This window comes from Doryrhamphus excisus, linkage group LG3 (genome assembly GCF_037039965.1).
Source record: "Doryrhamphus excisus strain RoL-2023G ecotype Guam linkage group LG3, RoL_Dexc_Guam_v1.1, whole genome shotgun sequence".
NCBI lineage: Eukaryota > Metazoa > Chordata > Actinopteri > Syngnathiformes > Syngnathidae > Doryrhamphus > Doryrhamphus excisus.
In genome coordinates, this window is record NC_136359.1 from 16,663,855 (window position 1) to 16,691,714 (window position 27,860).

At 40.4% G+C, this 27,860-nt stretch overlaps 3 protein-coding genes across 7 annotated transcripts in view; 2 read left to right on the forward strand and 1 right to left on the reverse strand.

The window, feature by feature from the left end:
• Positions 1-103: 103 nt before the first annotated feature.
• LOC131127740 (D-amino-acid oxidase-like) lies at positions 104-8,482 on the reverse strand. Of its 2 annotated transcripts, none has more exons than XM_078789772.1 (11): positions 8,232-8,482; positions 4,557-4,752; positions 4,364-4,478; positions 4,186-4,262; positions 4,023-4,088; positions 3,338-3,392; positions 2,689-2,793; positions 2,535-2,614; positions 2,148-2,265; positions 369-467; positions 104-293 (listed from the first exon to the last, which is right to left on the reverse strand). In XM_078789772.1, the coding sequence occupies exons 1-11, from the start codon at positions 8,260-8,262 to the stop codon at positions 168-170; spliced, it is 1,068 nt and encodes a 355-aa protein (XP_078645898.1). In that variant the 5' UTR covers positions 8,263-8,482; the 3' UTR covers positions 104-167. The 2 variants fall into 2 exon arrangements, with proteins under 2 accessions (XP_078645898.1, XP_057925917.2); XM_058069934.2 differs by lacking the exon at positions 8,232-8,482 and adding an exon at positions 5,583-5,781.
• Positions 6,000-24,397, forward strand: ssh1a (slingshot protein phosphatase 1a). 4 transcript variants are annotated; one of them, XM_078789769.1, is made up of 16 exons: positions 6,000-6,249; positions 8,126-8,352; positions 9,977-10,014; positions 15,378-15,478; positions 17,014-17,078; positions 17,463-17,584; positions 17,771-17,839; positions 17,980-18,045; positions 18,321-18,515; positions 19,081-19,174; positions 19,567-19,695; positions 19,783-19,829; positions 19,942-20,088; positions 20,710-20,910; positions 20,996-21,695; positions 21,777-24,396. In XM_078789769.1, exons 2-16 carry the CDS (start codon positions 8,272-8,274, stop codon positions 22,824-22,826), a joined length of 3,105 nt encoding a protein of 1,034 aa, XP_078645895.1. In that variant the 5' UTR covers positions 6,000-6,249; positions 8,126-8,271; the 3' UTR covers positions 22,827-24,396. The 4 variants fall into 4 exon arrangements, with proteins under 4 accessions (XP_078645895.1, XP_078645894.1, XP_057925910.2 ...); XM_078789768.1 differs by lacking the exon at positions 6,000-6,249 and having other exon boundaries at positions 8,033-8,352; XM_058069927.2 differs by lacking the exons at positions 6,000-6,249; positions 8,126-8,352 and adding an exon at positions 9,661-9,794 and having other exon boundaries at positions 21,777-24,397.
• Positions 24,398-27,262: 2,865 nt separating this feature from the next.
• The window catches only part of coro1ca (coronin, actin binding protein, 1Ca), a 28,790-nt gene continuing 28,192 nt past the window's right edge, over positions 27,263-27,860 (forward strand). Inside the window, exon 1 of the mRNA XM_058070901.2 lies at positions 27,263-27,500. The gene's annotated coding sequence lies outside the window, so the exon portion shown is untranslated. The remainder of the gene's footprint in view (positions 27,501-27,860) is intronic.

Sequence of the window (27,860 nt, forward strand, 5' to 3'; positions counted from 1 at the left end):
AAAAATCATTCATAGTTTCCTTCAGATTTGAATGATAACCGTGTTTTTGTGGGTTTTCTTAGTTTTTGTTATTCTGTATGAACTTAGAGGAGTTCATATGAGTGCATGCCTCATAAGGCACTGAAAAAAATCAGTGACTTGATTCCAGCTGAATCGCAAATGCAAATTCACAGGCGAGCTTTTGGTCCAAACCCTTTTTGGCCCAAGATCTGACCGAAAAGTCTGGCTGCTTCCTGGGCACAGCCTCTGTGAATGGTTAGTCCAAAACCTCCGTGGCCGTAGTTGTGAATCACCTTCAGTAGAAGCACAGTAAACTCAGATACTGAGAAATAATAGTACAGTATCAATATGAGCTGTTGGAGAGTCACCTGTATTGCAGTGGGACCACACAGTATTGTCTCTCTTTCCAGTCTGACTGTGTTTCGGAATGGCCTGAGGCCAGTCCAGTCATACATTTTTTTGGCATGCTGAGGTCACAAAACAATGCAGAAAAATTACATTTACAGGCTGCAAGATCAAACTGCATGACACACATACATACATATGTACATATATCTACAGTAATGGAAAAATTATTAGACCACCCTTGTTTCTTCACTTTATTTGTTGACTTTAATGCCTGATATAATGATATAACATATCATATCCATAACACATCATTAACAATAACATAAATAGCTCATAAGAGTTTATTTTAAGAGATCATATCTAACAACTTTCATGGTTTTCTTGATTTTTCTAAAATGTATATTCTTACATGAATAACTATAACATTGTACTTCCAAAAAAATTTAACTCTCATGCACTATTTTTCACATTTGTCCAAACAACTGTACCTTTAGTGTACCAGGCATTAAATTGAACAAGATACTGAAGTAACAAGGTGGTCTAAAATAGGCCGCACGGTTCACTATTCTCCTCTTGGACATCTCTGCATGGAGTTTGCATGTTCTCCCTGTGTGTGGGTTTTCTCCGGTTAGGTTAATTGGAGATACTGTATAACTACACCCATTAGAAAATGGGATTAAAATGCAGAAAAAAAAGAAAATACCCATGAACTCATCTTAATGCAATTACAATTAGGGACTAAATTAAACTGATTTAGGTCAATTAGGTGAACAAACATAAATTAGGTGACTAAATTGCTAAATAAGTTAATACACTGCATGAGTCCAACAGTGATGCTTGTTTATTTGTGATGAGAAAGATCCTTGTTAGCATGCTTAATAGCTTGCCATCCATCTATTTTCTAGGCAGCTTATCCTCAATGGGGTCACAGGGATATGCTGGAGCCTATCCCCGCTGACTTTGGGCGAGAGGCGGGGTACACCCTGGACTGGTCGCCAGCCAATCACAGGGCAAATATACAACCATAAACAATAAACAACCATTCACACTCACATTCATACCTATTTTTTTTTCAATTTAGAGTTGCCAATTAACTTAACATACAAGAAAACCTACGCACACAAGGGAGAACATGCAAACTTCTCAAAGAGATGCCCAAGCGGAGATTATTTTACTCAATAACTCAATAGAAAGGGCCAAAAAATTAGCATTATAGGTCCCCTTTAAATGTTCATTTATCTCCTTAATTCGCCATTTACGCCTACTACATGCAGGTTGAATTGTTGAATTATGCACATAAAACTATATTTGCAAAACTATAAAAAAATTTGTGCTGTTAACAGGTACAAGGATTTACATTTATTATGGGAAAAACTTCATTTAGCATCTGTTTCGGTTCGAGTCAGACCTTCTGGAATTCAACAACAATCAACACCTAATTGAATTAGATTACATTAGATACTGTGTTATAATTACAATCCTGATTATCTTTTCCACTAAATTTCTAACAACTGTTTTGTGTTTTTTGTACATACAACTTTAACTGAGAATTCACCACGCGTGGGTTTTCTCCGGGTACTCCGGTTTCCTCCCACATTCCAAAAACATGCTAGGTTAATTGGTGACTCCAAATTGTCCATAGGTATGAATGTGCCCTGTGATTGGCTGGCCACCAGTCCAGGGTACCCCGCCTCTCGCCCCAAGACAGCTGGGATAGGCTCCAGCACCCCCGCGACCCTCGTGAGGAAAAAGCGGTAGAAAATGAATGAATGAATGAATGTTATGTTACTGTATCTTACCTTGAGACTAGGCTCAAGCTGGCAAGCCTGTTCCCAAATGTTGTCGTGATCAGTGATGTTATTGTGTTCACTCCAGTTGCCCACCTGGAACAACCCACCGACTGTCACAAGACGACTCCTGCACACACAGCATGATGAAAACAATGTACAGGGTGTAACACATGTCCAAGTATATGTGATGATGGTATAAAACAGAGACATGCATCTTTTAATAGATACAACTAAAACTGCGACTAGAAGACACTAATTAAGACTTACAATTAGGTAAAGGGGCCCCAAAACATCTCATTAAAAATTAACAATTGTACATATTACTGTTTTAGCCTTAATTCACGTGCTTAAAACTACATCAATTGTTCAATTAGTGTCAAGTCTCACTGGCATTACCCTGGAATGATGTACGGTGAGTTGTAAACCCCTGATGAATGGTGGGTCAAAACCCAATGCTTCAACCATGGGGCATCCACCTGAAAAACAGGAATATAAACACCTAACAACTATTTGCACTTCGCCCAGATAAAAATAGGATGATTCATCTCACCTTTATTATTTGTCCACGGGCTGGCTTGAGCTCAGGGTCAGGCTGGAGCTCTCCAGCTCTTACACCAGTGCAGTTTATTATCACATCTGCTCCACTTTTAGACAGCTGAATAGGAAGATAAGAAATGCTAGATGACGGATTGTTTGTAACGATGTGTAAATAAAGTGACACACCTCACAATTCTGCAAACATTTTATAATAACTTTTCCAGGGACATCATTAAAGAAACAAGGCTTTGACACAATAGAAAGTCACTGTACAGCCTATATAATAGTGTGAATGTACTAGTCCCTCAAAGTACACCCCTCATGAAAACATCTGAATTGTGCCCAACGCGTCAATAGTTAGTGTGGATAACATTATTTTCCCACGCTGTCTTAAAGGGGACCTATTATGCTTGTTCCACTTTTCTGACCTATAACTGTAGTTAGAATGTTGTATTTTCGTGTTAAACGATGACAATGTTACAGATAATGAGGTTTGCGCGTTTGGACAACAAATTTAATACACCTAATACCGTGTAACACGGGAAGGAAAAATGGCTAATGGGTCCCAATATGTCCAGTTTTTTCATATTGTATCAAAAGTGTTACTTCTTTAATGTTGTCCCATGAAAATATGAGACTTTTGTGACATACAAAATGCCTACCTCAGTAAATGAGCTAATTTTCCTGTGAAAAAATTTCACACCCCGTTCTTGTAACCTGAAGACGATAATGAAACAGAAATACATCATTAAACCACCACTTTCAACACTTGGGCAAATCATTAACTTTTTATTCTGGCTACTCTGTATGCTTGAATTGATGTGGATATACTGTATGGCAGGTTGGATTATTGACTATGCAAAGGTAACTACAACATTAAAAATATTATTGATTAAACAGGCTCACCTTAAAGAGCATTTGCCCTCAATTCTTCACTTATTTATCTTAGTCTCTTATCTGATCTGCCTTGTTACATTCTATTGACACTTATGGGTAGTAGTCTTCTGTGTGTTCTCCTTTCATGGTTTAATGGTCTATCAAATTACAAGCTGCAACAAACTAAAGTTGACCTTTGTCGGGTTCCAGTCATTAGGTTTTATACAAAGCACAGATAATACTATCTGTGCATCCATCCATTTGTTTTCTATATTGCTTGTCCTCATTAGGGTCACGAATGATCTGGATCCTATCTTGGTTGACTTAGCGGTGAAAGGGAAGGATCCTGGACTGGTCACCAGTCAATCAGAGGAAGGCTTGCAATCTCTTTTATAAAACTCATTCAAAAGGAACTAATCAATGATAAATTGCCCATTACTGTTGACCTGTTAGTGCAAGTTATTTACTCACCAGTCCATCAACCAGGGAAGGTATGTCTTACCCTCCACCATGACACTAGTGTTGAACCACCCGGAACTAAAAAGAAAGGTAGGACATTTAAAAACGGTATTACAGAATATAAGGACTGGATTGGATAATTGAATCATGTCTACATTTGCAACCACAACTCTACCTGTAGCCAGGAAACATCTGCAGCTCACGCTCTGTGAGACATCTGAAGCCCAGGACTATATCTTTGAAGGACGGCTCCTGCACAAAAAAGCACTATACACTGTAAACAAATCCCCAAATAGATTAAACCTTATCTTTCAAGTATACACTGCGTGTGTCAACAGCAAATCTTTACTCACAGGACTGGGTTCTGTGCAGAGGTTGTAACCAGACTGGAGGAAAACACCCATTTTCACACACTCAGGTGAACTGAGGCAACTGACCAAATAGTCAAAGGTCTGTTTATTCCATTCCCTAAAAGTGGAGCAGGATGCAACATTGAAAAAGAGCATGTTGTGAACAAGAGAGGTTCATTTGAATGATAGAGAATACCTCTCCTTGAGATTGTTATTGTCATACAAGTATGGCTGCCACAAGCCTGCCGCTCCATCACTAGTGGTCAGAGGGGTGAAGCAGTCTGCATACACCTCAATGGTCAGTGGACTGATGATGGAGTTGTACTGCTCGTATATACTCTGAGCAGTGGACAGACCAATGACTCCAGCGCCTATTATAGCCACACGCATTTCTGTAATGACACAGCACGTTTACATGTACTGTATAATTTGCACAGCGAACCGCTTTACTAAGGGTGATTAGTTTTACTACACTTAAAGGAAATTTTCACTTAATTTTTTTTCTTTCTCTTTTCTGTGCATTCTAAAGATTGCATTTAGCATTGTTGCAGATTTTTCTTTTTTTTTCAGAAGGATTTATAGGCGGAATAAGTGTTTCCCAATATATGCATTCTTAGGTGTATCTTTTTTAGCTGTTTTTATAGCTTTAGAATGCACAAAAAAAGAGAAAGACGTGTGTTCACATATGTCTCACATAAAGTGTGGATGATGGGCATTTTTTTTTTTTTAAATAGTGCAGTTTTCCTTGAATTTCATCGTAATATTGTACGATGAAATATTGTATGGCAGTTAAGAATGTTAAAATGGTATTTTAAATATAAAGTTAATGGTCATATAGAAATATTTTACAATGGCAACAGTTTGAGCATGGGACAAAATAACTCCCTTGCATGTTTTTGTTTCAAACAAAATGTTTGGAAATTGGGAAGTCAAGCAGATGGAACAGACTGCATTCGTTTTTTTAATTTGTTGATCATGATTACAGGGCAGACGACGGCGACTGTACTACCTGACCACTGGAAGTTTCGAAAACGACACTAGAAACTAAGTTTAAAAGTTTGGAGAACTGCACTTGTAACGTAGCGACTTGCAGGAGCTTTTTTCAGTGCTAAACCTCCTCTTCTGCCAGTGTCACAAACAAATAATAACTATAATACTACAATAAATACACAAACTTACTCCACAATAATAGAGTAATGGTTTTTAAAACATGGTACTGTACCGCCAGAATGGAAGTCGATCGACACTGTGAGCGAAGCCACCAGCAGAACAAGCAGTCCAGAGGTGACATGCAAGGGAATATCTCGCTATCTATGAATCTACAGGACAACAACTTTGATTGGCACCTCCACAATCGAATGAGGTACAGTATGAATTCAACAATGTTGACAGTTTTGTCGCCATTGGTTCGTTTTATTTTATACTTCCAAATGAGCAGGGGCGGAGCTACCATTAGGGTAACACAGGCACCTAGAGATTTTTAAAAGCCTCCAAACGTGTCATACTGATTATTGTTTTTTTATTGTTTTTTCCCCACTTCAATTTAAATATACATACTACTTATTTAGCCTTAATTCACGTGCAACATCAAAATGCGTAATATTTTATAAGTGTTTCGACCGCTGCCCCTCCCTTCTTGTGTAATGGACTATTCCATGTTGCAGCTCATGTCCGGAAGACCCAAGCTAACGAATTTGTTAACATGCGGAGCTAGTGGTGCGGAGAAGAGGCGAAGGGCGAGCGGAGAACATCAGAACTACCGAAGGCATCAACCTTTTTTCATATAGTCAAACGTAGACACGAGTACAGCATCGTTGCTACTGTCAGTGTCAAACGAGGAGAAGAATGCAGTAGATGAAGCTGAAAGTGACACTTTCCATCACAAAGATGTGAGTTTATTATAGTATCAAACTATTTCAAATGTTTAAAATTCTTATCAATTACAGAAGTGTTGAGATGATTGACTTGTTCCCCAGTGGAATTTTCTTATATTCACACTTGTTAGAAGATGATCAACACTAATATTATTTTATTTTAATTAATTTTTTATTTTATTTTTTATTTTTTTTTAATTAACATTATCTCTGAGTAGTAACTTGATGGAGCTTAAGATACATTTACGATAGATCCTGCTTTGTAAAACAAGCTAAGATCCACCACAGTGGCCTCGTGCACACGTGATTCATAGATGCATAGAGCTCCACAAAGCCGTGGAAGTTTACAGTGCAATGATGGCATGGTCTTCTCAGCAGCGCTCACTGCTGCACAGTGAGATCAGAAACTTCAGGGCAATGTGTGCTTTCACTCTTAAGTCCCCGAATACCAGAAAACTCCCAAAGCTAAACAGGCTTGTTTCCGATGAACTTTGTCACTGATTCTGTTCAGATTTTTTTATGGACAGAATTTCTAGCCGCAGCCAATGCATTGAGGGAGTCCACTTTGGTGGGACTTTGGATCTCATATTTTTTATTTGCAGACGATGTGCCCCTGATGGCCTCTTTGAGCTGTGACCTTTAGCTTTTACTGGGGTTGTTGGAACGAGGTGAGACTCAGCACCTCCAAGGTGCTGGGGCCATAGTTTTCAGTCGGAAAAGGGTGGAATGCTCCCTCCAGGTTGCGAATGAGGTCCTGCCCCAGGTGGCGGACTTCAAGTATCTCGGGATCTCAGTGAAACTTAGCGAAATAGCAAATAATGAAATGACTATTTTACCAAGTCAACTATCAATTGAGTAATTACAAGTAGCCTATAAGAAATAATGCAGTATTAACCAGTAATTGAATACAAAGGAAGACCTGTTTAAGTGAGTCAAAGATCATGCAATAGTACAGGAAGCTCATTTCAGCAAAAACATGGAGGTACCACCAACCAGATTGGAACACATGCAAGGTCGGGCCTTGGGACAAGATATGCTGTGTACATAGAAACAAACATCTCATCAGCAGAAGGAACAAGATATCACCTGTGGATGCTGCCACACAACTGTCATCACAGGATGCTGGAGACATCTTGGATCGTCTGAGATGACTTAAGGGGCCGGGAGCGAACTTCATCGGGAGCTCAGAAGGACAAAGAAAGAGACTTGGCCATTGGGGGCCCCCGGAAGCTGCTATTCTATTCTGTCTCATTTATTGTTAATCCAATTCTATTCTGTTCAATATAATTTTAATACAGTTTGGAAAATCTAATACTAGTTGTGAGTATTTTTTCCTTCTCATAATAGGAGAGTAAAGACAGCAAAAAGGGGAAATGAAATTAGCTTAAGTGGCCTTGTTAGAGTGAGGAAACATTTAATTTCCAACACTATGAAGCGTATGGAACGATGTCAGACAATGTAGCAAGATTTCCTTATGTGATTTTTTTTAAAACTCAGATTTTACCCTGCCTGTCACCCTAAGTCACCTGGGGTAGGCTCCAGCATAACTGTGACCCTATTGAGGATAAGTGGCATAGAAAACAGCTGGATGGATGGGTTCCCCCCTGCCCATTTCTTCCAAATAGTTTAACTATTGCACCTTTCAAACATTTAAGCCAAAGGTTTTATTTTCATAAAAGACAATTTAAACTGCACTGCTCATTACTATTCTTTCTTTAGTAAGCAAATATTTGGATAACAAAATCACTCTTGTGACAGTCAAAGTTGCCTAACATAGACAAAAGTTCGACAGTCAAATCCAATTCTTTGACAGGCATTGCAGTTTTCTTGTGGTTCGGTACTAACGTCATGGGACAATTTGTCTATCTTTCCCAATCAATGCAAAGTGAAGTGGTCCCTGAATGCACCACTTCCTGCACAGCCATTCGTGTGTGGCCGAGTGAGTGAGTCTCCCTCCATCCATACGTGAATCGTTAGCTTGGCAGCTAGCAGCTCACCAGGCCACTGTGGCCGCCGGTGAATCCACATCTTCCAGCCATGGCGTTGGTTACTCTGCAGCGGTCCCCGACCCCTAGCGCCGCGTCCACCGCCAGCACAGCGACGACGGCAGCGGGCGAGGTTAGTTCATGCCTGGGTGGACACATAAATATGAATGCTACGGTGTGTCCGTGTGTTTGTGAAGGAGAGTTGCTAGAGACAGAAGGCCGATGTGTTCGAACCTAACACTAGCTACCGTTAGATGCCCGTTAGCCGAGAGTGGCTAGCACGCGCTATGACCCAACACTGCTAATCACAATATATGCTAGCGGGTAAATGCTTTCTTAAAATGCCATTTATAAGTAAAGGTTCTTTTTAATTTCACTTATGTGATTGGTGTGAATTAAAGAGCTTTGTTCTGCGGTGGACTTAAGAGCGAAATAGCCAGCGTTAGCCATTTTGCGACGAGACTGGCTAGCAGTGAACATTATGTTTTAATTTTATTTAAATCAGGAGTGTCAACTAGCCGGTAATTATGCTGCATTTTCCCCATATAATTTGCCTTTGATCCACCGTTTCACATTTGGTGTTAGAACAAGTTGTGCCTTTATTCCATTGATTGGCCATATTTCTATTTGAATATTAGACAGCTGGCCCAGTAGGGAAGTTATTAACCCTTTCCGGGGGAAGTCTTCCCAAATTGTACCATTATGGTTTTATTGTGTCATTTATAGGGTCGTGTGGTGAACTTGACATTTATGTTAACCTCAGAATGACAGCAACTTCCCTTTTTCTATGTAGAAATACAGTTGATGCCCTCGTCCTCACTACCGGATGGGGGCGCTAACAACTAACCTTAGCAAACAGCACACTAACGTGTACTGTAGTTTAAAACTGGACTGCATCATACCAAGGTGTGATATTTTGACCATCTGATCAAGCTACATGAGAGGCGTAATATTAGTAACAGCTATCGGTATGATGAAGTGCAGTTCTACACCAATACAAACAAACACAATTGTTGATATTTTATTAGAATGTGAAAGTGATGGTGAGTGTATACTCAATCACCTCAAAAAGACAACATAACAGTATTTTGGCCACAGTGTTCTTAAAACCACACAAAATCATGTGGACTAAACCTTAAATTCCTGACATTAAGCATTTAGGTTACTGCTCTTATGCAGTAGTAGCCATAGTTTTAGCAAGCAGGCCCTGCTTTTATATGACCTAGTTTTACTATTTGACAAGGTGCTGAAGTGGTTGGTGCAGGCCACAGATGGTGAGTGACACGGAATAGTTAAAGCTGCTGCAGCTATGATGTCATCTACTCATGAGGGGTGGGTGCAGTGCTGGAGTACTACTGCAGGAAAAGAGAGCATAAACAGAAATGTAACAGATGCCAATGTTTAGTAGTCCACGTTTACGTTCGTCTCACCCTAAACGCGAGTTCAAAAGCATAGGATGACAAAGCTAATATGTTATAATTGAAGATTTATGATTAATATCAGTATTTAGCGAAAGAATCTTTGATGCAGTCCAAGTGTTGCATCAATACAGTGGCAAATCTAACAAGATGTCCAGTGAGTGTATTTTGGTTTTTGCTGTACTTCAGTAGCACACCATAAATATTTGTGGTTGTAGTTTAATAAATTACCTGTAGTGTTTTCTGCAGTTCCAGATCAATCGGTAATTAATGATTACATCTAATAACAAAGATAACAAAACAGATGAGTTTGTAAAAATATAATATTTTCTATTGCAGGATTTTGGGAGTGAAGATGAACGGCGGATGAATCAAAGGTAAGATTCGTTTAAGATAAGTAAGGCTGTATCTCACTATTATGTACTTTAGACAATTAATCAGAAGCTTGTTGTTTTGATTGAGTAGTCGGTTAGGCCCGATAACAGGGGTCGGGAACCTATGTCTAGCAAGCCATATGTGGCTCTTGATGTCTGCATCTGGCTCTCACACGTTTAACACATTACATTTTTAAATTTTAATTTCAAGTAAAATGTTACAGAAATCACTGTTAAAAAATAATTCAAATTATAAATCATCATCATCATGTATTCTAATCGCACTTGTGTCCATTTTCTATCAGCATTGGCTGTCCTTCCGGTAGTTTCCGGTAAGGTGCCAATACACAATTACAATTGGTTGTGGTACTTTTGCTGAAGAAGACGGCAAAATGAAAGATGAGGAGTACCGTACATTTAAACACAAACGGACAGAGGAAGTTCGCTTCGTGGAGAGAGCAGGTTTGGCGTTGTGTCTAATATGCAGTCATAAAATGTAATTGAAAGGGTGACATAGAGTGTGTTACTTTGACACACGCCATGTTACATTTGCATCTAACTATCCGGCAGGAACAGTCTGATGCATTTATAATGCATTTATTCTATATTTTGTATTCTATTTTGATAAGAGATTAGTTCTTACAAATTGTCATAATGTGACTTTCTGGGTTCAAAAAGCAAAATGAAATCCTAATCCTACACAGGGCAGTTTAAAAGGGAGTTTACTGTTGCACAATGGCACAAAGATTGTGTATTGAAGAGATTTGCACTCCGCAATGATTTGTTAATATCGTACTCCAAAATTGTTGCCAATCTGACAATGAAAATTTAGTTTAGTTCTCAGGCTCCTGATTAGGGCTGCAACTATTTTCTTCATCATTTAATCTGAAGCTTGTTGTTTGGATTAATCGAGTAATCAGTTTGGTGTTAGACCAGGGGTCAGAAATGCACAGCTCCGGAGCCGCATTACCGTTCTTGTTGGATATTTCACATTCATGTTCACAAAAACAGTCCCCTGTGAAATGCTGTTGATGGAGCGTGAAGAGTTTATCTGGCTTACAGCCATGCCCATACAAGGAAGTCCGCCTCTCTGTGACATCACAAAGGGGCAGTTTTTTCACACCTTTTGAAACCGATCGTTTTGAGCCATCCCAAACTTCTTTCATAGCTCACTTCCAAATGCATAAACCTCATTATCTGAAAGTTTGGCATCGTTTAACACAAGAATACAAGATTCTAACTACATTTATAGGCCAGGAAAGTGAAAAAAGCATAATATGTCCCCTTAAGTCCAGCAACGTTAGCCAGCGGGCCAAAAGGAACAGGCTGTCACTTCACTGTGCTGCAAATTTCTTAAGGTGTCAGCTAGTGAGGTTTCACCAATTTACTATCACATCCTAGTTGGCATTCGTTACACATGCACACTACATGTCTGTTTGTTGCATTCTATTGTTGTACCAGGTAAAAAGAAGAAAGATTAAAACTTTTGAAACTTTATAAACTATATTTTCTGTAGTGGAGGAAATGGCTCTTTTGGCAGTAAAGGTTGCCGACCCCTGCCCTAGACGGACCGAATCAATATGAATCAACAGTTAGTGGTTTGATCCCCAACATACTGTATCAGAAAAGAGGCAAAGTTGATGTGATTGAATATCTTGTTTTCCCTAAAACAAAAAATAATAGGTCTGCTCTCATGGACAACATTTAAAAAATAAATATTCACATTTGAGAGGTTGAAATCAGGATATTTACATTCATTCATTCATTTTCTACTGCTTATCCTCAAGTGGGTGGGGGGGGTGCTGGAGCCCATCCCAGCTGTAGGATATTTAAATTTTAAATAAAAAATGAGCGAATACCAAAATAGTTGTCTTAATTGGATAATCTGTTAATTTAGCTCTGTACCTGGTCGTAATCATTTGTATGATAGTTTCTTCTTCATTGTAAGGTCTGTAAAATGTCTTGGATAGGGGGAAATAGCTTAGGCAGAACATTCATGCCAGCAAGTTGAGAGAATGTGTCGCTGAGTAGTAAACATTTCTGCAATGACTCGAAGCAACACATACAGTGACCTATCTACTCTATGATTCAAGTCCTGTCTTGCCTCAAGATTGCACCCATTGCTGAGATACTCTTGTATCTAAGTAGTATGTTTCATGTTTTGTAGGATGATGGCATATTAAGGATGCCTTATATTTGACGGTATTTCTTTTCAAGACCAGATTGTTCTGATCTTGCACAATGCATTGCTAGCAGTTTGTTGATTGACAGCTACATCACTGCCAAGTGGGAGTGTTTGTTAGCTTGCTGTTTGGGCCTGAACTTGATAATGACGACAACCCGAAGGGAATGTTGGGAGGCCAACATAAACATGATGCAGGTGTCAGTGGCACTGAGCCAACTTGTTCATCATACATGTGGATGACAGTGTGTGTCTGTCATGCCCCTACTGGGGGATAGAAATGATGTTTAATGTTAGCTTCAGAAACATGCGTGCACACACACACACACGCTCAGAGGAGGGAGGGAGCAACAGAAGGGGTGGAATCTTTCAAGAGTTCAGCTGTGAGCAGCACGGTGAGTCTAGACTGTCAGTCTGTCACTCAATAGACCAGGTCAAGACCTGGACCGAGAGTTCTTCCTATGGACATTTTTTTCTGAAGGCTGACAAAGAGCAAGTGGCTTGTGGAGTCAACAGGATGCATCTGGTAGTAGAGCCCATTCAGGGGGCTGTGATGAAGATGCTACCTTATTTTGTGAAGGATGGTGTTTTGACCCAGACAGAGATACAGCGTATGTGAGTGAATTTAATGATCCTAAACTGCCAGTGACCATCACTGACTCATTTGTCACACCAACAAATATGCAAGATAGGCTCAGTCATGAGATCTTTTTTTATATGAATATTTCTGTCTCTGCTTCGTTTTAATTCAATGGTTAAATCTCTTCATCATTTGTACTGCCTGTGTTCTGCTCTGTAGGCCGAAACAGAAACATTAATGATTAAATTACCTTGACACCTCTGTCACTGTCTAACAGAGTATAACTACATGATGTTGTAATATTGTTCAGGTTTTTGTGGACTGGTTAGTATGTAAAAAAGAGTTTAAAAGCACAGGCAAAGCTTGATAGGTACAAACAGTATAAATGGACTAGGCCACCATCTTACTTGAGAGGTTTTAAGAATAAGATTGAATGAATAAGATTGGAAGGAAAAATCCGATTTTTCACAAACCAGCATACTGTATGAGCAAATAGGTTAGATTGCAGCAAATGGAGCAGTCAAGAAAGCATACATACTAGGACTAATATGTTTTTTTTTTCGGGCCAATGCCGATACCGATTTTTTTCCATCACCCTTAGCCGGTGGCAGATACTGCTTTTGCTCCCTCAATTTACATGAAAAAATGACAATGATAACAAATATTACAGGTCTCAAGTTTAAACAAACATTTATTGAAATGTAAACACTGAACACAGTAGGATTCCGCTTTCTTAAACACACATTTAAACGTCATTATCAACTTTAAAAGGACTAAATATTCAACCACGTGCAAAACATTTCTGTCGTGGTTTAAGTGTTATCGTGCATCGATGTGATGACTGCTCCTCCGCAAAGAGAATTTACAATGTACAATGACAATGTATGAGAATATTTTTTTTCTCACAGTCTTTTGTGACCATTGTGTTGACATAGGAAGAATGAGCAGCAGGAATTTATTCACCATACACAGCATGGAGCATCTGTTTGGTCCCCTTTCTGCTCTGGTTATTGCTGCTTTAGCTTAATATTTTTCCATTATTGCCCAACAGTCTTCCCAACACTTGTAAATCTAACACATCAAGGTAAATCCACCACAATGGGACAGAAGCTCTCCTTGGACTCTTGTCCACCCACTTGCCTTGTTTCTGTGAAACTTTTTTTCCTGTGCGGTGTCGAGGGCAGAGGAAATTTATTATGAAAAGAAAATGCGTCGTTCTTGTAAAATGGTCTGCTTGGTGCGGACCTGCTCTTCTGCATGTTTGGAAATTAAATGAAAAATTATAAAGGGACGTGCTGGGCATTCTACTGTGGAGTACTAGTGGATGTTATATGTGGTAACATTGTACAGTGGAACTTTGCTGGGCGATATATGAATCTTTTTATGTCAATATTTCTGTTAAGCACAAATCAATACATCAATGTTTCATCCTGTCAAAATTTACAGGTAAACAAGTTTTGAATAATTCACACTTTAGCTCAATATGGCAATAAATATCATTACATAATTCATTCTTATTTCTGTTACTTGATTTAACATTGGTGATGTATGCGCATTAGTGATGTAAGCGATTCCTTGAGACAGGAAAAAAATTCAAAATTTTTTGTAATCGAGTTATCCGAATTATTAAAATAATCGTCGCTGTCCTACTTTCAACACAACGGCGTCGTGTGTTACAGTGGCTCGGGAGGTAGAGCAAGTTGTTCAGAAGACAAAAGTTGGAGGTTCCTCCATCCCAGAGAGTGTTGTTGTGTCATTGGGCAAGGCTCTTCATCCATCTTGTTGTGGGCAGCACTGCACACAATAATAATAATGATAAATTAAACAACACTGTGAATGAATGTCAGAGAGGCAATAAGGCAGCCATTTTTCCGGCAGTCAGTCGTTATTACCACCAGTGTGTGTCTGAGGACTGAATGAATGGGTTCACTGTGCCGTGCTTTGGGTACCTTGTAAAAAGGCGCTGCACACTGTAAATCTATTCCATTACTATTATTATTATTATTATTAAGGTGGGAAGAATGAGGGCCATGGCTAAACCTCATACCCCTCTCCTGGCACTTCCCACAGGCACTTACACACACACAATGTTGTCCCGCCTCTCTTATGGCTCTCATACTCTCGTTACTCTGCTACCTCCAAAGGCAGAAAATTGCCAGGTCGACTCCATCCCTCATTCTGTATTGATGCGTGGAACTGTGACACACAAAAAAATACTTTTACAGGGGATAATGAGGCTGACCGACATGCTAACCCATGCGGCCCATTATTTGTATAAATGGTTTATTTTCTAAATAGTAAATACATTTTAGTGAAATCATTGTTTTTGGAGATTGGAGATGTTTTTTACACAACTCAGTGGTTGGCAATCACTCCTATGAGGCCCAAACTATCATGGGATGCTCTTAGATTGGTATAGTCTTAAAAAAATATACATTAAAAAACTCTTTCAATAAAATAGCGTACAGCTCTGTACAGCAATAGGCAAGGCAAAGCCAAAGTTTGGGAAAGTCTGGTGTATAGCATCATATCTGAAAAGTTATGTAAGGTTTTTGATCTGTAACATTTCATGATCATAATTGATTTCTTTTTTCTATTTTACAGCCTGAGTGAGAGCTTCTTCATGGTGAAGGGTGCTGCACTCTTCCTACAGCAAGGGAGCTCTCAGCAGGGCCAAAAAGTGCATCCTCACCACAAACATGCAGGTGAGAACCACAAGATCGCAATAACTCGGCTGTGTATCCAATTTGTATCCCTAAACAGGGTTCCTGATCTCAGCAATCTGTTTGTTAGACTGATCAAGCTGTACAGTTTTGTCTAATGAGGAAGTGGACTCTTCAATCCCCAACACTGCAGCAAATGTTTTGTAACTGAGGAGACGAGAAAAGAGGATGGCTAACTAATAAGCATGTTTCCGCCATTTAGTGAATCAAGCAGATCCCTCCATCCTGTGCACAGTAGCACAGAAGAGACGAGTTGTGTTGAAATTAATTGGCTTTTATTGTTTGTTTGTCCTATGAATTGGCCCTGTCTATGAGATGTTAGTTAATAATGGTAATCAGTTTTGAACTGAACAATCTGTTCAGTCCCATGAATATAATGTGAATGTAATGTGAATATAATTTTTTCTAAAAAAAGAAAGGGCTAAATCTTTCTGTCAAAAATGAATTTTGGAGGGCCGCCACTGCTGTAGGTGCAGGTTTGTCCATTGTACCTTGTCAGATATACACTAAAATATATGGCTGTGCAAACAATGTGGGACTTGGCAGTCACAATGGCTTGCTGGGAAAGACAGACTCTGAATGCTGCAAATGTTTGGAAAAGTATAAAGGTTATTCATCTTGAAGGGAATGGGAAAATTCCTTCTAATGGATGCTTATCGTAGTACTTACTTTTGGAGTTGGTTTTGTTGCATGAAAGTCCAAATTCTCAGTCAAAGTGCTCATTCAGCTTGTCTGAACCGTTCACATAAACAGCAGACACATGATACATAGTTCTTTTGATTTTTCTGCTTATGTGTTGGACTGTGACTGGTCAAAGCTGTTATTGTACAGGCCCCATGCCAACTTAGCTGCCCTCAAGCCATGTGAACTAAGGCCATGAATTCCCTTTCACGCACAACTGTCTGATCCACTTGAATTCATATAAAACGTGCTTCAAAAGGCTACACCAGATCATAATCAAAAACATATTGTCTGTATAGTTGTGTTTGTCATATTTCATCAATATTGGCACAGAACTTGGAAAGAATTTCCAGATTTTCAGTATAGTATGTAACAGCGTCTTGACAAATCAAGGAAAATATCAACTTATATATGTACGCACCACATTTAACATTGTACAAGATTCATGCATTGTAATAATGCTGCTTGACATCATTGATGCAACATATTTATGTTTGTCAGCATATCTTGTTTTACATGATTCTTTTGGGACCTGATGCTAGAACTGACCAGTTGCGTTCTTCGTCACCAAACTGCCATGGCCATTGTTTGACGGTAAAGGCTGTAATTAAATCTGTCTTGGCTGTCATGGTTTGGTTACTGGTTGTAACATACAAACAACAAAGCTAGCTTTCCACAACAACTGCCTCTCATTGCCGTTAGTCCTGTACACCCTGTTTCACATACCAGCTGCCACTGACATGGAACGATTAAACAAATGGTTTGCTTATTGTGGTCATTGCAGCTCATGTTACTCTGTTCCTGTAAGAGAACTTATTTCTGATCTTACTTAACAGGGGACTTACCTCAACACCTGCAGGTGATGATAAACATTCTTCGTTCAGAGGACCGGATCAAACTGGTGAGGAACATGAGTGTATCAACAGGCATAAAAACAAAAAAAACACACATGGCAGTGACTAATGTAGCGCAGTCTAGTCTTTAGAACGCTATTTATTGTGTGCTAAATACACTCTACCTGTTCACTGTAATTACCAGTTGTGAGAGCAAGTTTGAACGCATTTAGGAGAGCCTGGCCACATGTTTTCCACCGTGTGTGTCAGGAAGTTAATTCATTCTATCATTCATTACTCAATGACAAATAACTGGCAACTTTATAAACTGATATTGCATGCAATTTGATGTGTCAGCTCTAAAAATAAAGGGGGTGAGCTTTCACCTCCCTGGCATAAATTTAACTTCAACATCACTTTGAAATGAATGCACATTGTGTGTCCCCGAGTAGGCGGTGCGGCTGGAGAGTGCGTGGTTAGATCGTGTGCGATACATGGTAGTTTTATACACCAGTGGACGGCAGGACACAGAGGAGAACATCCTACTGGGAATCGACTTTACTAACAAAGACTGGTGAGATGATCACTGTAGAACGTGCCATATTGAATAACACTTATAAAGCGTGGGGTTTTTTGTTTTTACTTAGAGCTTGTTTCCCTCCAATTGCTGTTTGTTCACAGTCATCTTTTTCTTTTCTATTGATCTATTTATTTTTGCTAAAGTAACAAAAATAAAATAATAATCTCTTTGTTCTGTTAGCAAAAGCTGTTCGATTGGCATGGTGCTGCCTCTGTGGAGTGACACTAAAATACATCTGGATGGAGATGGGTACGTTTCCCCTCTGTGTGAGTGTAGAGCATGAGCATAGAGTCCACAGATTATATATTTGTTCATGTGCCAGTAATTGTGCCCTATACTGCATGACGCTCCATCTTGGAGAGTGATCATCTGTTTTGTTTGCACCTCAGGGGCTTTACTGTCAACACGGCAGGGCGGACTCATGTCTTCAAACCTGTGTCAGTGCAGGCTATGTGGTGAGTAATCTGCGGTGCCAAAGTGGCGATCGTCAGCAGTATATGTTCCATGAAACAGCACAACAAATCTCCTCATTGCATGTGACAACACTTTGGGCCACTCTGTGGCTGATGTGGCAGCTTGAGACTGGGGCTAGTGCAGTCTGCCCCCTGCTGGTCCTGAGATGTGCATGCTGTGCTGTGTGCATAATACATTTCTCTGACAGTTTAACCAGTATGGCTGAGTTGTTTGACTGTCGGTGACCTTTTCAATTTTTTCGACCACTGTAAACCAGGTCCGCGCTCCAGGTTCTGCACAAGGCATGTGAGGTGTCCCGCAGATACAACTACTTCCCTGGGGGTATGGCTCTCATTTGGATGGGATACTATGAAAGCTGCATTGCTTCAGAACAGAGCTGCATCAATGAATGGAACACCATGAAGGACTTGGAGTCCACACGTCCAGACTCTCCTACCATGTTTGTCGACAAGTGAGTCATGATAAAATTAGGACGATGATGGTGTGGCAGGGCGATTCCCTAGGGGTGCCACAATATAAGTATCCGTATTGAACTGTTCGATACAGTGGTCTCGATGCGATATCACAAAGAAATGAAAGATATTGTTAAAGGGGACCTATTATGCTTTTTCCACGTTTCTGACCTATAAATGTTGTATTAAACATATTCCATATGGAGTTTGGACTTGCATGGGTGTCTACATCTTCCTTAATCACAAGCACAGTATTACAGTTTGGTGAACATTTTGTAGCAATGTGTGCAGAGGCTGACACCCCATAGAACATTTCCAATAAATAAATATGCTTTACAATTCGAGACAAGTGTATTTCATTATATGGCTTAAAGGGGGCTTATTGTGCTTTTTCCACTTTTCTGACCTATAAATGTAGTTAGAATGTTGAATTCTCATGTTTTTGTATCACAAATTATTGTTTGTAACCAAACAGTGAATTTTTCTCACTTTTAAACAAATAGAAAATGTTCATCATGTTATTTTATTAATTACCTCCTCCTTACATGAAATGTAATTCCACAGGCCTTCAGAGAGGGAAAGGACAGAGTGCCTTATTAAAGCCAAACTCCGCAGCATCATGACATGCCAGGATCTTGAGAATGTCACATGCAAACAGGTAACTGACTTTCATAGAATTAAAATGTGTTTTAATTTATTAGAACTACTTCTATCCGTTTCGTCCTTCTTTATGACTACATTACTGGATATTTTAAAATAGTCTTATTTTGACAAATATTGTCTGCTCACTTTACTGTTTGCTGAGTCGTACTTTTCCTCTTACAAGTGTTATCATGTCTTGAGGTGGGCCAATAATTACAGACCTTGTTAGGCAAGTAAACGTTATCATACACTTTTCAAATTGACTACAGAGTATCACATTCCTTATTATTCGAGCAGCTACAAATGAATCTACACAAACATTTATGTAGTGAAGCTGTGATAAAAACTCCCCTGGGACTCTTCACAAGATGAACACTGTGTTGCTCTTTTGATAATGTGTTTTCCCAGATTCGCACCGAGTTGGAGCAGCACATGAGCTGCAACCTGAAGGAGTTCAAAGAGTTCATCGACAACGAGATGCTATTGATTTTGGGCCAGATGGACAAAGCAACACTCATCTTTGACCACGTCTATCTGGTAGGGCAGTTGGTGCTGAATCGCCAAACCATCTAAAAGCATAACAATATGCTGAGCCTCACCAGTATGTTTCTTCTTTCTTTGTAGGGCTCTGAATGGAATGCCTCCAATTTGGAAGAACTGCAAGACACAGGGTGATTTATTTGATGTTGTAGAGGGGCTGTGAAAGTCCACACGGGCAAAACATACTTTGTGATCTGAGCAAGAAAGAATGTTGGGGAATTACCTTTATCTCGCTTTCCGCAGGGTGGGCTATATCCTCAATGTTACCAGGGAGATAGACAACTTCTTTCCAGGCACATTCAGTTATCACAACATACGTGTGTATGATGAAGAGGCCACTGACCTGCTGGCTCATTGGAATGACACGTACAACTTCATAGTTAAAGCAAAGTAAGTCCCGGTGGAACAGAAAACAGCTTGCCCATTTACAATGTACTGTAATCACTTCACTCAGACATGTTGTTTTCACAAGAGAGACTGTCGTGTGCGGTGTACAAAAACTTGCTCTACACATTTGTCAATTTTACAAATATTGGCTATTTCCAACAGTTTCCCTGTTCATGTTGTTGGTCGATTTCTTTATTTATTTTACAGGGCATCCGTGGGGTCCTCAAAAGTATAAAATCTTGTAAATGTCATGAAAGCAGAAATATCAGTCTTAATTTTTTACGGAAAGCTGCACTTTTTTCCCTTGTCCCATGTCTTTTGTACTTTTTTGCCAGTATAAATGAGAAACGGGTCTTGATTGTATTCATTATGTCCTTTTAAAAAAGTCTTAAATTTGATTTGCTGAAACCTGCAGAGACCCTGTTCTTAACTTCATCTTAATTTTATTTTAATAAATTGTTTTTTAGTACATTTCAATGAATCAACGAATCATCAATGAATGAAATCGACCATAATGCTGAGTCTTGACCATGTGTACTTATTCATGTTTCCATTTGATTGGTGAATGTATACAGTCAAGTGGATCACGTTTACTGATGGTAACTTGAATCTTCTCCCCTACAGAAAAAACCACTCCAAGTGTCTAGTGCACTGTAAGATGGGTGTCAGCCGATCTGCTTCCACAGTCATTGCTTATGCTATGAAAGAGTATAGCTGGTCACTAGAGAAGGCATACAACTTTGTCAAGGAAAAGAGGAGCATCACACGACCTAATCCGAGTTTCATGCGACAGCTGGCAGAGTACGAGGGCATCCTTGATGCAAGGTATAGTGCGTTTCTTGACATGTGCCTGTAGTGTTCTGAACTTCTGAACTCAGATTTGAACGTTTATTTTTGTCTATATATTCAGCAAACAGCGGCATAACAAGCTATGGCATCCGGACGCAGACTGTGAGATGGCAGAAGGCCAGCAGAGCTTAGCCCAATGCTGCGGGGATGAAGAGGCAAACCACCTCACCCCAGAGCCAGGGATGTCTCCCTGCTGTGAAGATGCGCTGCCTGATAAAGGTGCAATGTGCCCCTCCCCTTGCCGAAAAGTGGCACTGGAAATCGACCCTGCCTACAACAATTATTATTTCCGCCGGCTTTCTGACTCTGCCCTAGACAGCGAGCCCTCAACACCTGTGCGTGGGCCTCCTCTCCTGGGTATGGACAAGGTCTTTATCGAAATTGAGGATGTTGAGCGAGATGCTCTGCTGGATGATGAAGCATTTGATGGCCATGAAGGTCTGGGGCTTTTACCTTTTGGGTCTACAACAGAGGGCACTGCAGCCCAGACATGCAGCCGTGGCCCAGAGCCCCTGGAGGAGCTGCGATTGCGGCTAGAATTTAGCACTGTAGAGGAAGAAGATGAGGAAGATGTGCAAAAAGAGGAGGCAGAAATGGAGGTACTAATGCAGCCAGATGATGGAGGAGGTGGGAATGGAGGTGCAGAGGAAAGCCAAGATGTGGAGGTAGAAGGGGATGCAGAGGTTAACAGCATGGACCTGGCCACCCTGAATGAGAATTCCAACAATAACAACTGTTTGAGCTCACAAGAGAACTTCAATGTAAGTTTGCATTTACTGGAATTTAGGCTTTGTATTGTCATATGTCATACTGACATTCCAAACTTTTTTTTTTTTTTTTAGGGAAAAGCCACTCCTGTTGAAGCCGTCGTGTCTTTATTAAAGGATGTTTCTCCAACTTCCATTTCAAATCCTTGCCTTAAGCCCAGTCCTCCTCATCTCCCAAGTGCTCCATTTCTGCTATCACAGATCTCTTCTGAAGACCTTCAATGTTCTGCTGGACTTCTGTCTCTACCTGACCGTGCCAACTTTGCTTCCCTTTGTTCTACAGTTGGCCATATGGCACCACAGCAGCCAGCGGACTCTCTTCATGTTGGAGGAGTCGGTGACTGCGGTGATATGTTGCATGCAAGCATAGAGACTGAGAGAGGGAAATCTGTAGGTTCTTCAGAGGCTCTCCCTGAGCTCATGACAATGGAGTCAGACAAAGACACACCTGCAATGGCGTGCTACCAGCAAAAGGAGACCCTTATGGAGCTGCAGAGGTCAGGTGTAGTGCGCCGCCACACAGAGAGACTAGAGAGACTTTCGGGTTTGACCCAGGAAAGCCTGCACTCCCTGAAGCCTTTGCATGCTTGCCAAATGCAGAAGACGTGTAACTCAGAGGAGGAAGAAGAGGTTGGCTTTACTATGGATTTTATGAAATCGTCTACGCCTTGCCAAGTACGGTTAGAGCCCCTGGTGGTTCCATTGACCAATGAAGCCTTGTTTGGTGTGGTGGGGTCAGGGATACTCACCCCCACCACCTCACCTCACGGCTCCACTCTGACACGCAGCTCCAGCAGTGACAGTCTCCGAAGTGTAAGAGGAAAGCCTGGCCTCGTGCGTCAGAGAGCGCAGGAGATTGAGACACGAATGCGTCTGGCGGGCCTCACCGTGCCGTCTCGACTCAAACGGTCCAACTCACTAGCTAAGTTGGGCAGCCTCAATCTCTCCTCCGAAGACCTGTGCTCCGCCTGCTCCTCAGATGCAGGAACATTACTGCTCCTATCACTGTCCCCAGAGCCAGACCAAGGCCAGGAATGGGAGCCCTCCACCTTCTCTGTTCAAAGCCGGCCCTGTAAGGACCTGCACACTCCAGAGAGAGGTCTAACAGAGGAGCACAGAAGCTGACAAACCCAGTGGAGCTTGGTGGTACTCCAGCTCACCCTCATCTCTCACCCTGTAGATCTGTACAGAGGTACAGATAGAGGAAAGAAAAGTTGAGTTTAAGATGGTAAAAATAGGTAACTGTCACATGAAGCATTCGCTTATTTTGCCACATTGTTAATCTGCATTTGACACTAGAGTCATATTGCTGTGTCTGACAAGTAAAGCCATCAGTGGTTTGGATAAACAAGTGCCTTATGTTTGAGACCAGAGGCACAAAGTTTGGGGCAGAATGACAAAAGGATGAGAGGAGAGCCTTTAATGCACAGCCCCAAGTACCTTGTATGTACTGAAATATGGTATGGTGTGGCATCCGTCAGCACTTTTTTTATTTTTTAACCAGTCTGGTACAATGTAGTATCGTGCATCGATAAACCTGATATTTTTGTGTCAGAGAGCATAGTTGTGAAAGTGTTGATAATAATTGTAGTTTACTATACTTGATTTTGTTTTAGATGCCATAGGCCTTCGTGTTGAATTCATGGAGAGCCAATTATCAGATGAGCATCAGGTTCGCTGAAGTTGAGACGTGACTACATTTGAGCTAGAGTGTGTGAATGGAATGGAAAGTGGAGAGTGGCTTTTCACTGTTTTCAACAAACATCAGAATACTTTCTGATTATGTTGTTCCTTTGCACTGCTTTTTTTATTGTGTATATTGATACACAACAAGCTATCTTCCAAAATAATGTTATCAACCTCATTCCTTCAGTGATCTTGGGAGAGTGGTCATGCTGTGTGGCTTGAAATCATAAACACATCAAGGATTTCACATCATTTTATATATAATTTCTAGGAGGTCATCCTTGAGGATTGCCAACATTAAAGTCATATTTAAATGTGAAAAACCAAAGCTATGGCTGTCTCAAACTGTACAGTGTAAGCCTCATGTCAATCATGTATGTATTTAAATGCTGTCACCTTGTTTTGCACATTTGGGAGAGACGGAAAATACTCTAGGGAGTTGTTGGGCTTATTGCTGTTAGGCTTTTATGCTCATATCCAGTTTTTTAAACTATGATCACAATAGGTTACATCATATTTTTTGGTAATGTTTTTTTTCAATACTCACATATGCAGTAATTTTTGTACTGTACATTGCTGTAATTTGAATGCATATTGCACTTTTTATGTTAACTATTGTACTGTATGTGTTATGGAAATAAACATGTTTTTTTCATGATGTACTGTGACTTATATAACTGTGAGCATTGTAAGTACTATCAGAATTGAACACGTACTGCAGCCTTCAGGAAAGTAAGGAACAACCAAGGAAGGAGGATTACTTTACATGCTCTAACACCCCAACACCACAGCTGTTGGCTTTAGGATCTTTCTAAATGGGAAAAGTGCCATCAACCTTATTAAATGTCTGGCCAGTGCACTGACTTTGATGATGTACGTGTGTGTTTGTTACATCATTACATCACCGTGTTGTCATCTGTGTGCTTTGGCAGGAGAGCTTTATTCCGAACAGCCAGGTTATATAACATTTAGCCTCCCCACCCCGTTTGCATGACATCAATGAATGACTTACGTTACACGCTCTTGTTGCTTCTGCACCGTATGACCGTGCGTGTCTTTCTAGTGAATAATAGGCCTGTGTACAATAAAGCATGTGATGTGTGGAAAGAGCAAAGATGTTATTTAGTATTGTGTGTGTGTGACAGCGGAATAATATATCTCCACATTGTCATTCATAGTAAGATTGTTTCCAGACAAGCTTTTTAAAACACTCAAAATGCAGGCACAATTTCAAGAAATAACCAAAGGTCAAGGTCACTATGAACACACACACTCATGCAAAGTTACTTGATTAATCTCCAAAGAGAAATTCACATTCACACAAGTTGTGAATTTTCCTCCGCTTGTCCGGGTCACTGGGGGAAGCAGTCTCAGTAGGGAAACCCAGACTTCCCGGTCCCTGGCCACCTCCTCCAGCTCCACCGCCAAATCTGGTTCTTTGGACAAATTGTTTCCATCCATCCATTTTCTGTGCCGCTTTCCCTCACAATAGGGTTGTAGGGGTGTACTGGAGCCTATCACAGCTGACTTCCAGGGTGTACCCTGCCTTTTGCAGCTGGGATAGGCTCCAGCATACCTCCATGGCCCTAGCAGCATAGAAAATGGATGGATCTCCCAAGCTTCACGTTTTCATGTTTCGTTTTCAAAATACTACTCTACAAATTAAACTTGGATATAATTAAAAGTAGTCAGTGTACAGCTTGAATAGCAGTATATATTTACTATCCACTGAAAATAAGTCAACACGCAGCCACTATTGTCTTAATAGCTGGCAACAAAAAGTGAATATCTAGTGTGAGCACCACTGTTTTCTAGCACTGCCTTGATTCTCTTGGGCATGGAATTCACAAGATCTGCGCAGATTATTAATGAAATCAGATTCCACTCCATGATAGCAGTAACAATTACTATAGCGCCATCCAGTGGTCGTAATTAGAACGAAAAATGCATCTTTTTTTTTATACTTTATAAAATCGTCTCGCGGGCTGGATTAAACCCATCTGCAGGCCTGATTCGGCCCACGGGCCTTATGTTTGACACCCCTATGCTAACTACTCGTCCACCAAGTGGCACATTCCCCAGTATCTGCAGCACTTATTCAGCTTCAGACCATAATGCTACCACGCTATGCTTGACTGCAGGCCAGACACAATTATCTTGCTACTGGTTGTGGGTCCCCCTCATCGTTTTCTAATTCCTGGCTTCCACTACTGCTTTTGTTTTATTATCTTCTATTATCCAAGTATGTGTCCTATTTGGGAAGTCACTACAGATACGTAATTAAAAAAAATGAGGAGGATGACTTCCCATGCACTCCTGGACCAACTGGGGTGACTGAAATTAGCTATTCCAGACACGAACCTTTTTCCAAACTCTCTGTGAAGCATAACAATGCACGGTACAATGACTCTGGTATGCAAACAGTAGAATAAAGCCAACAGAATAAACTCAGGCATACCTCATACTCGCATATTTTCTGGGCTCATTGACGCTCTTATTCACTCTCTATTAGGTCCATCATCTCATTCATGACATTTGTTTTGAGACAAACTAAAAACTATTTAGGGCTGGGTGATATGTAGATATTATTATTATATCTATATTTATTTTAAGCATATCGTTCATATTGATATTGACAAGGCAAGTTTATTTATAGAGCACATGCACACATACACAAGGTAATTCAAAATGCTAAAATCAATACATAAATCAGAAAATGAAGAATGCAGATAAAATAGTTTGAGTTATGAAATGCACACACAAATAGAAGTGTTTTCAACTTGGATTTGAACAGTGCCAAAGATGAGCATTGTGGAGTTTAGTGTCATCTGTTTTGGTGGGATGCATTGTATCCGCATATTAGCTGGTCTTAAGAAAGCATGTACAGATTGAATAGGGGTCCCAGGATAGACCCCTGGGCAACCCCAAAAGTCATACCCATTTGGTCTGAGGCACAGTTACTTGTTCCAACAAAGTATTTCCTGTCCTCCAGATAGGAATTTATCCAGTTTAGAGTAGTACCCATGTTTGAGGCGGTCCCATGTTTGTGTAACCCACCCGCTTCACACCGTCCGCACCAGAATTCGAACACAGTAGGTTCGGAATGGGCTTCAAGAGCGCTGAGTCGGCCAAAAGTCCAAACTGTCAGACGAATGTTCAGTGCAACTCTTACAGCAGAGGGAGTGAGGTTTACCAACATATACCTGCACAGCTTGGCTGGCATCCATTTCACTCACGGCCCCAAGTGTAACTTGGACATGTTTGATGACGGTGTTTGAATGACGACAGACTCAGGGTTGCACTTTTGTGTACTGATAGAATGTGTACTGAATACAATGCCCACCTTGAGCTCACAAACAAAAAAGGAAGTAGAAAGGAGTGGCCCAAACATATAATAAGAGGTGTCACACTAATTAGAGCAGTAGGGGGTACACAGTGACGTTATTAATGTTCCGCATTAACATGACAATACAAACACATCAGGTAATATGTCAACTTGAACATAAAAATGTGTGTAATTATACTTACATATTTACAATTACATAATAAATTCTGTTACATTTGTCTAAACTCACTTTGTGATATATATCATATTTCAATATTCAACCTAAGTATATCCGGGTATGAGTTTTGGCCCAGCCTTAATCATATTCACAGCTTTTGGCCCACACTATCATTCCAGTATACCACTGGTGTATTATTGACTTCTCACTATGGATTTTTTCATGAAAAAGTGGATGAAAGCCAAAAAACTTAAAAGGTGCACAAAGCTAAAGATGATGACGCTTGATACGGCTTAAATGAACGCACTGAAGGACATCATAAAAAGAACCAGGAAAAGATAAGCCAAGTCAAGCCCAGGCAACAATTGCCACCGAGAAACACTTGGATGGTGACTTTTCCTTGGCTTCTCAACTTAGTAAAAACAAGTGTATAAGTTTCACCTCCTTGTATTATCATAATGAGCAAGTGACATCACATGGATGTAATATAAGGCACCCATTGCTTGTGAGTTTCAGGGAGGACAGACCATCTCTAAACAAGCAACAAAGCGCTCACTGTCAGTCCTGAGACAGGAAGAGGCACACGGAATCCTTCTGCTACATCTAACTGGTAAGTGTCAGCCTCAACCGACCTGCACATGATCGGACATTCATATTAGATAGATCCTTTGCATTGTACTGCAGAGTAACATTAAGAAGAATCATAGATTAGTTATGGTAGAGTAACCAGTAAGTAGGGGCGATACAGGGACGAGAAATAGCCGTCTTTCCAGCTACTGTCAAATGTATTGGTTTAAATTAAGCGAGTAAGATGATGCAGCAGAGCACATGGTGATCAAGTGAGCAGCCTCGGGCATGAAAGGAGGATCAGACAGGATAACTGGTCGCTTGTTGAGCGGTGTGGAGCGCCTCAAGGAAAGGAAGAGGTTTAACAACGTTGATGGATGGGTGGCTTTGAGCTGATGAGGCC

Excerpts from the sequence above, each read along its gene's own strand:
- LOC131127740 (XM_078789772.1), bottom strand. The coding sequence starts at position 8,262 with ATGTGGATTCACCGGCGGCCACAGTGGCCTG. Across the intron at positions 4,263-4,363 it reads TCTGCACAGAACCCAGTCCT|GAGCCGTCCTTCAAAGATAT; the intron begins GTGAGTAAAGAT and ends TTTTTTGTGCAG. Across the intron at positions 4,089-4,185 it reads CAGATGTTTCCTGGCTACAG|TTCCGGGTGGTTCAACACTA; the intron begins GTAGAGTTGTGG and ends CTTTCTTTTTAG.
- ssh1a (XM_078789769.1), top strand. The coding sequence starts at position 8,272 with ATGGCGTTGGTTACTCTGCAGCGGTCCCCGACCCCTAGCGCCGCGTCC. Across the intron at positions 19,696-19,782 it reads TCTTTGACCACGTCTATCTG|GGCTCTGAATGGAATGCCTC; the intron begins GTAGGGCAGTTG and ends CTTTCTTTGTAG. Across the intron at positions 21,696-21,776 it reads GCTCACAAGAGAACTTCAAT|GGAAAAGCCACTCCTGTTGA; the intron begins GTAAGTTTGCAT and ends TTTTTTTTTTAG.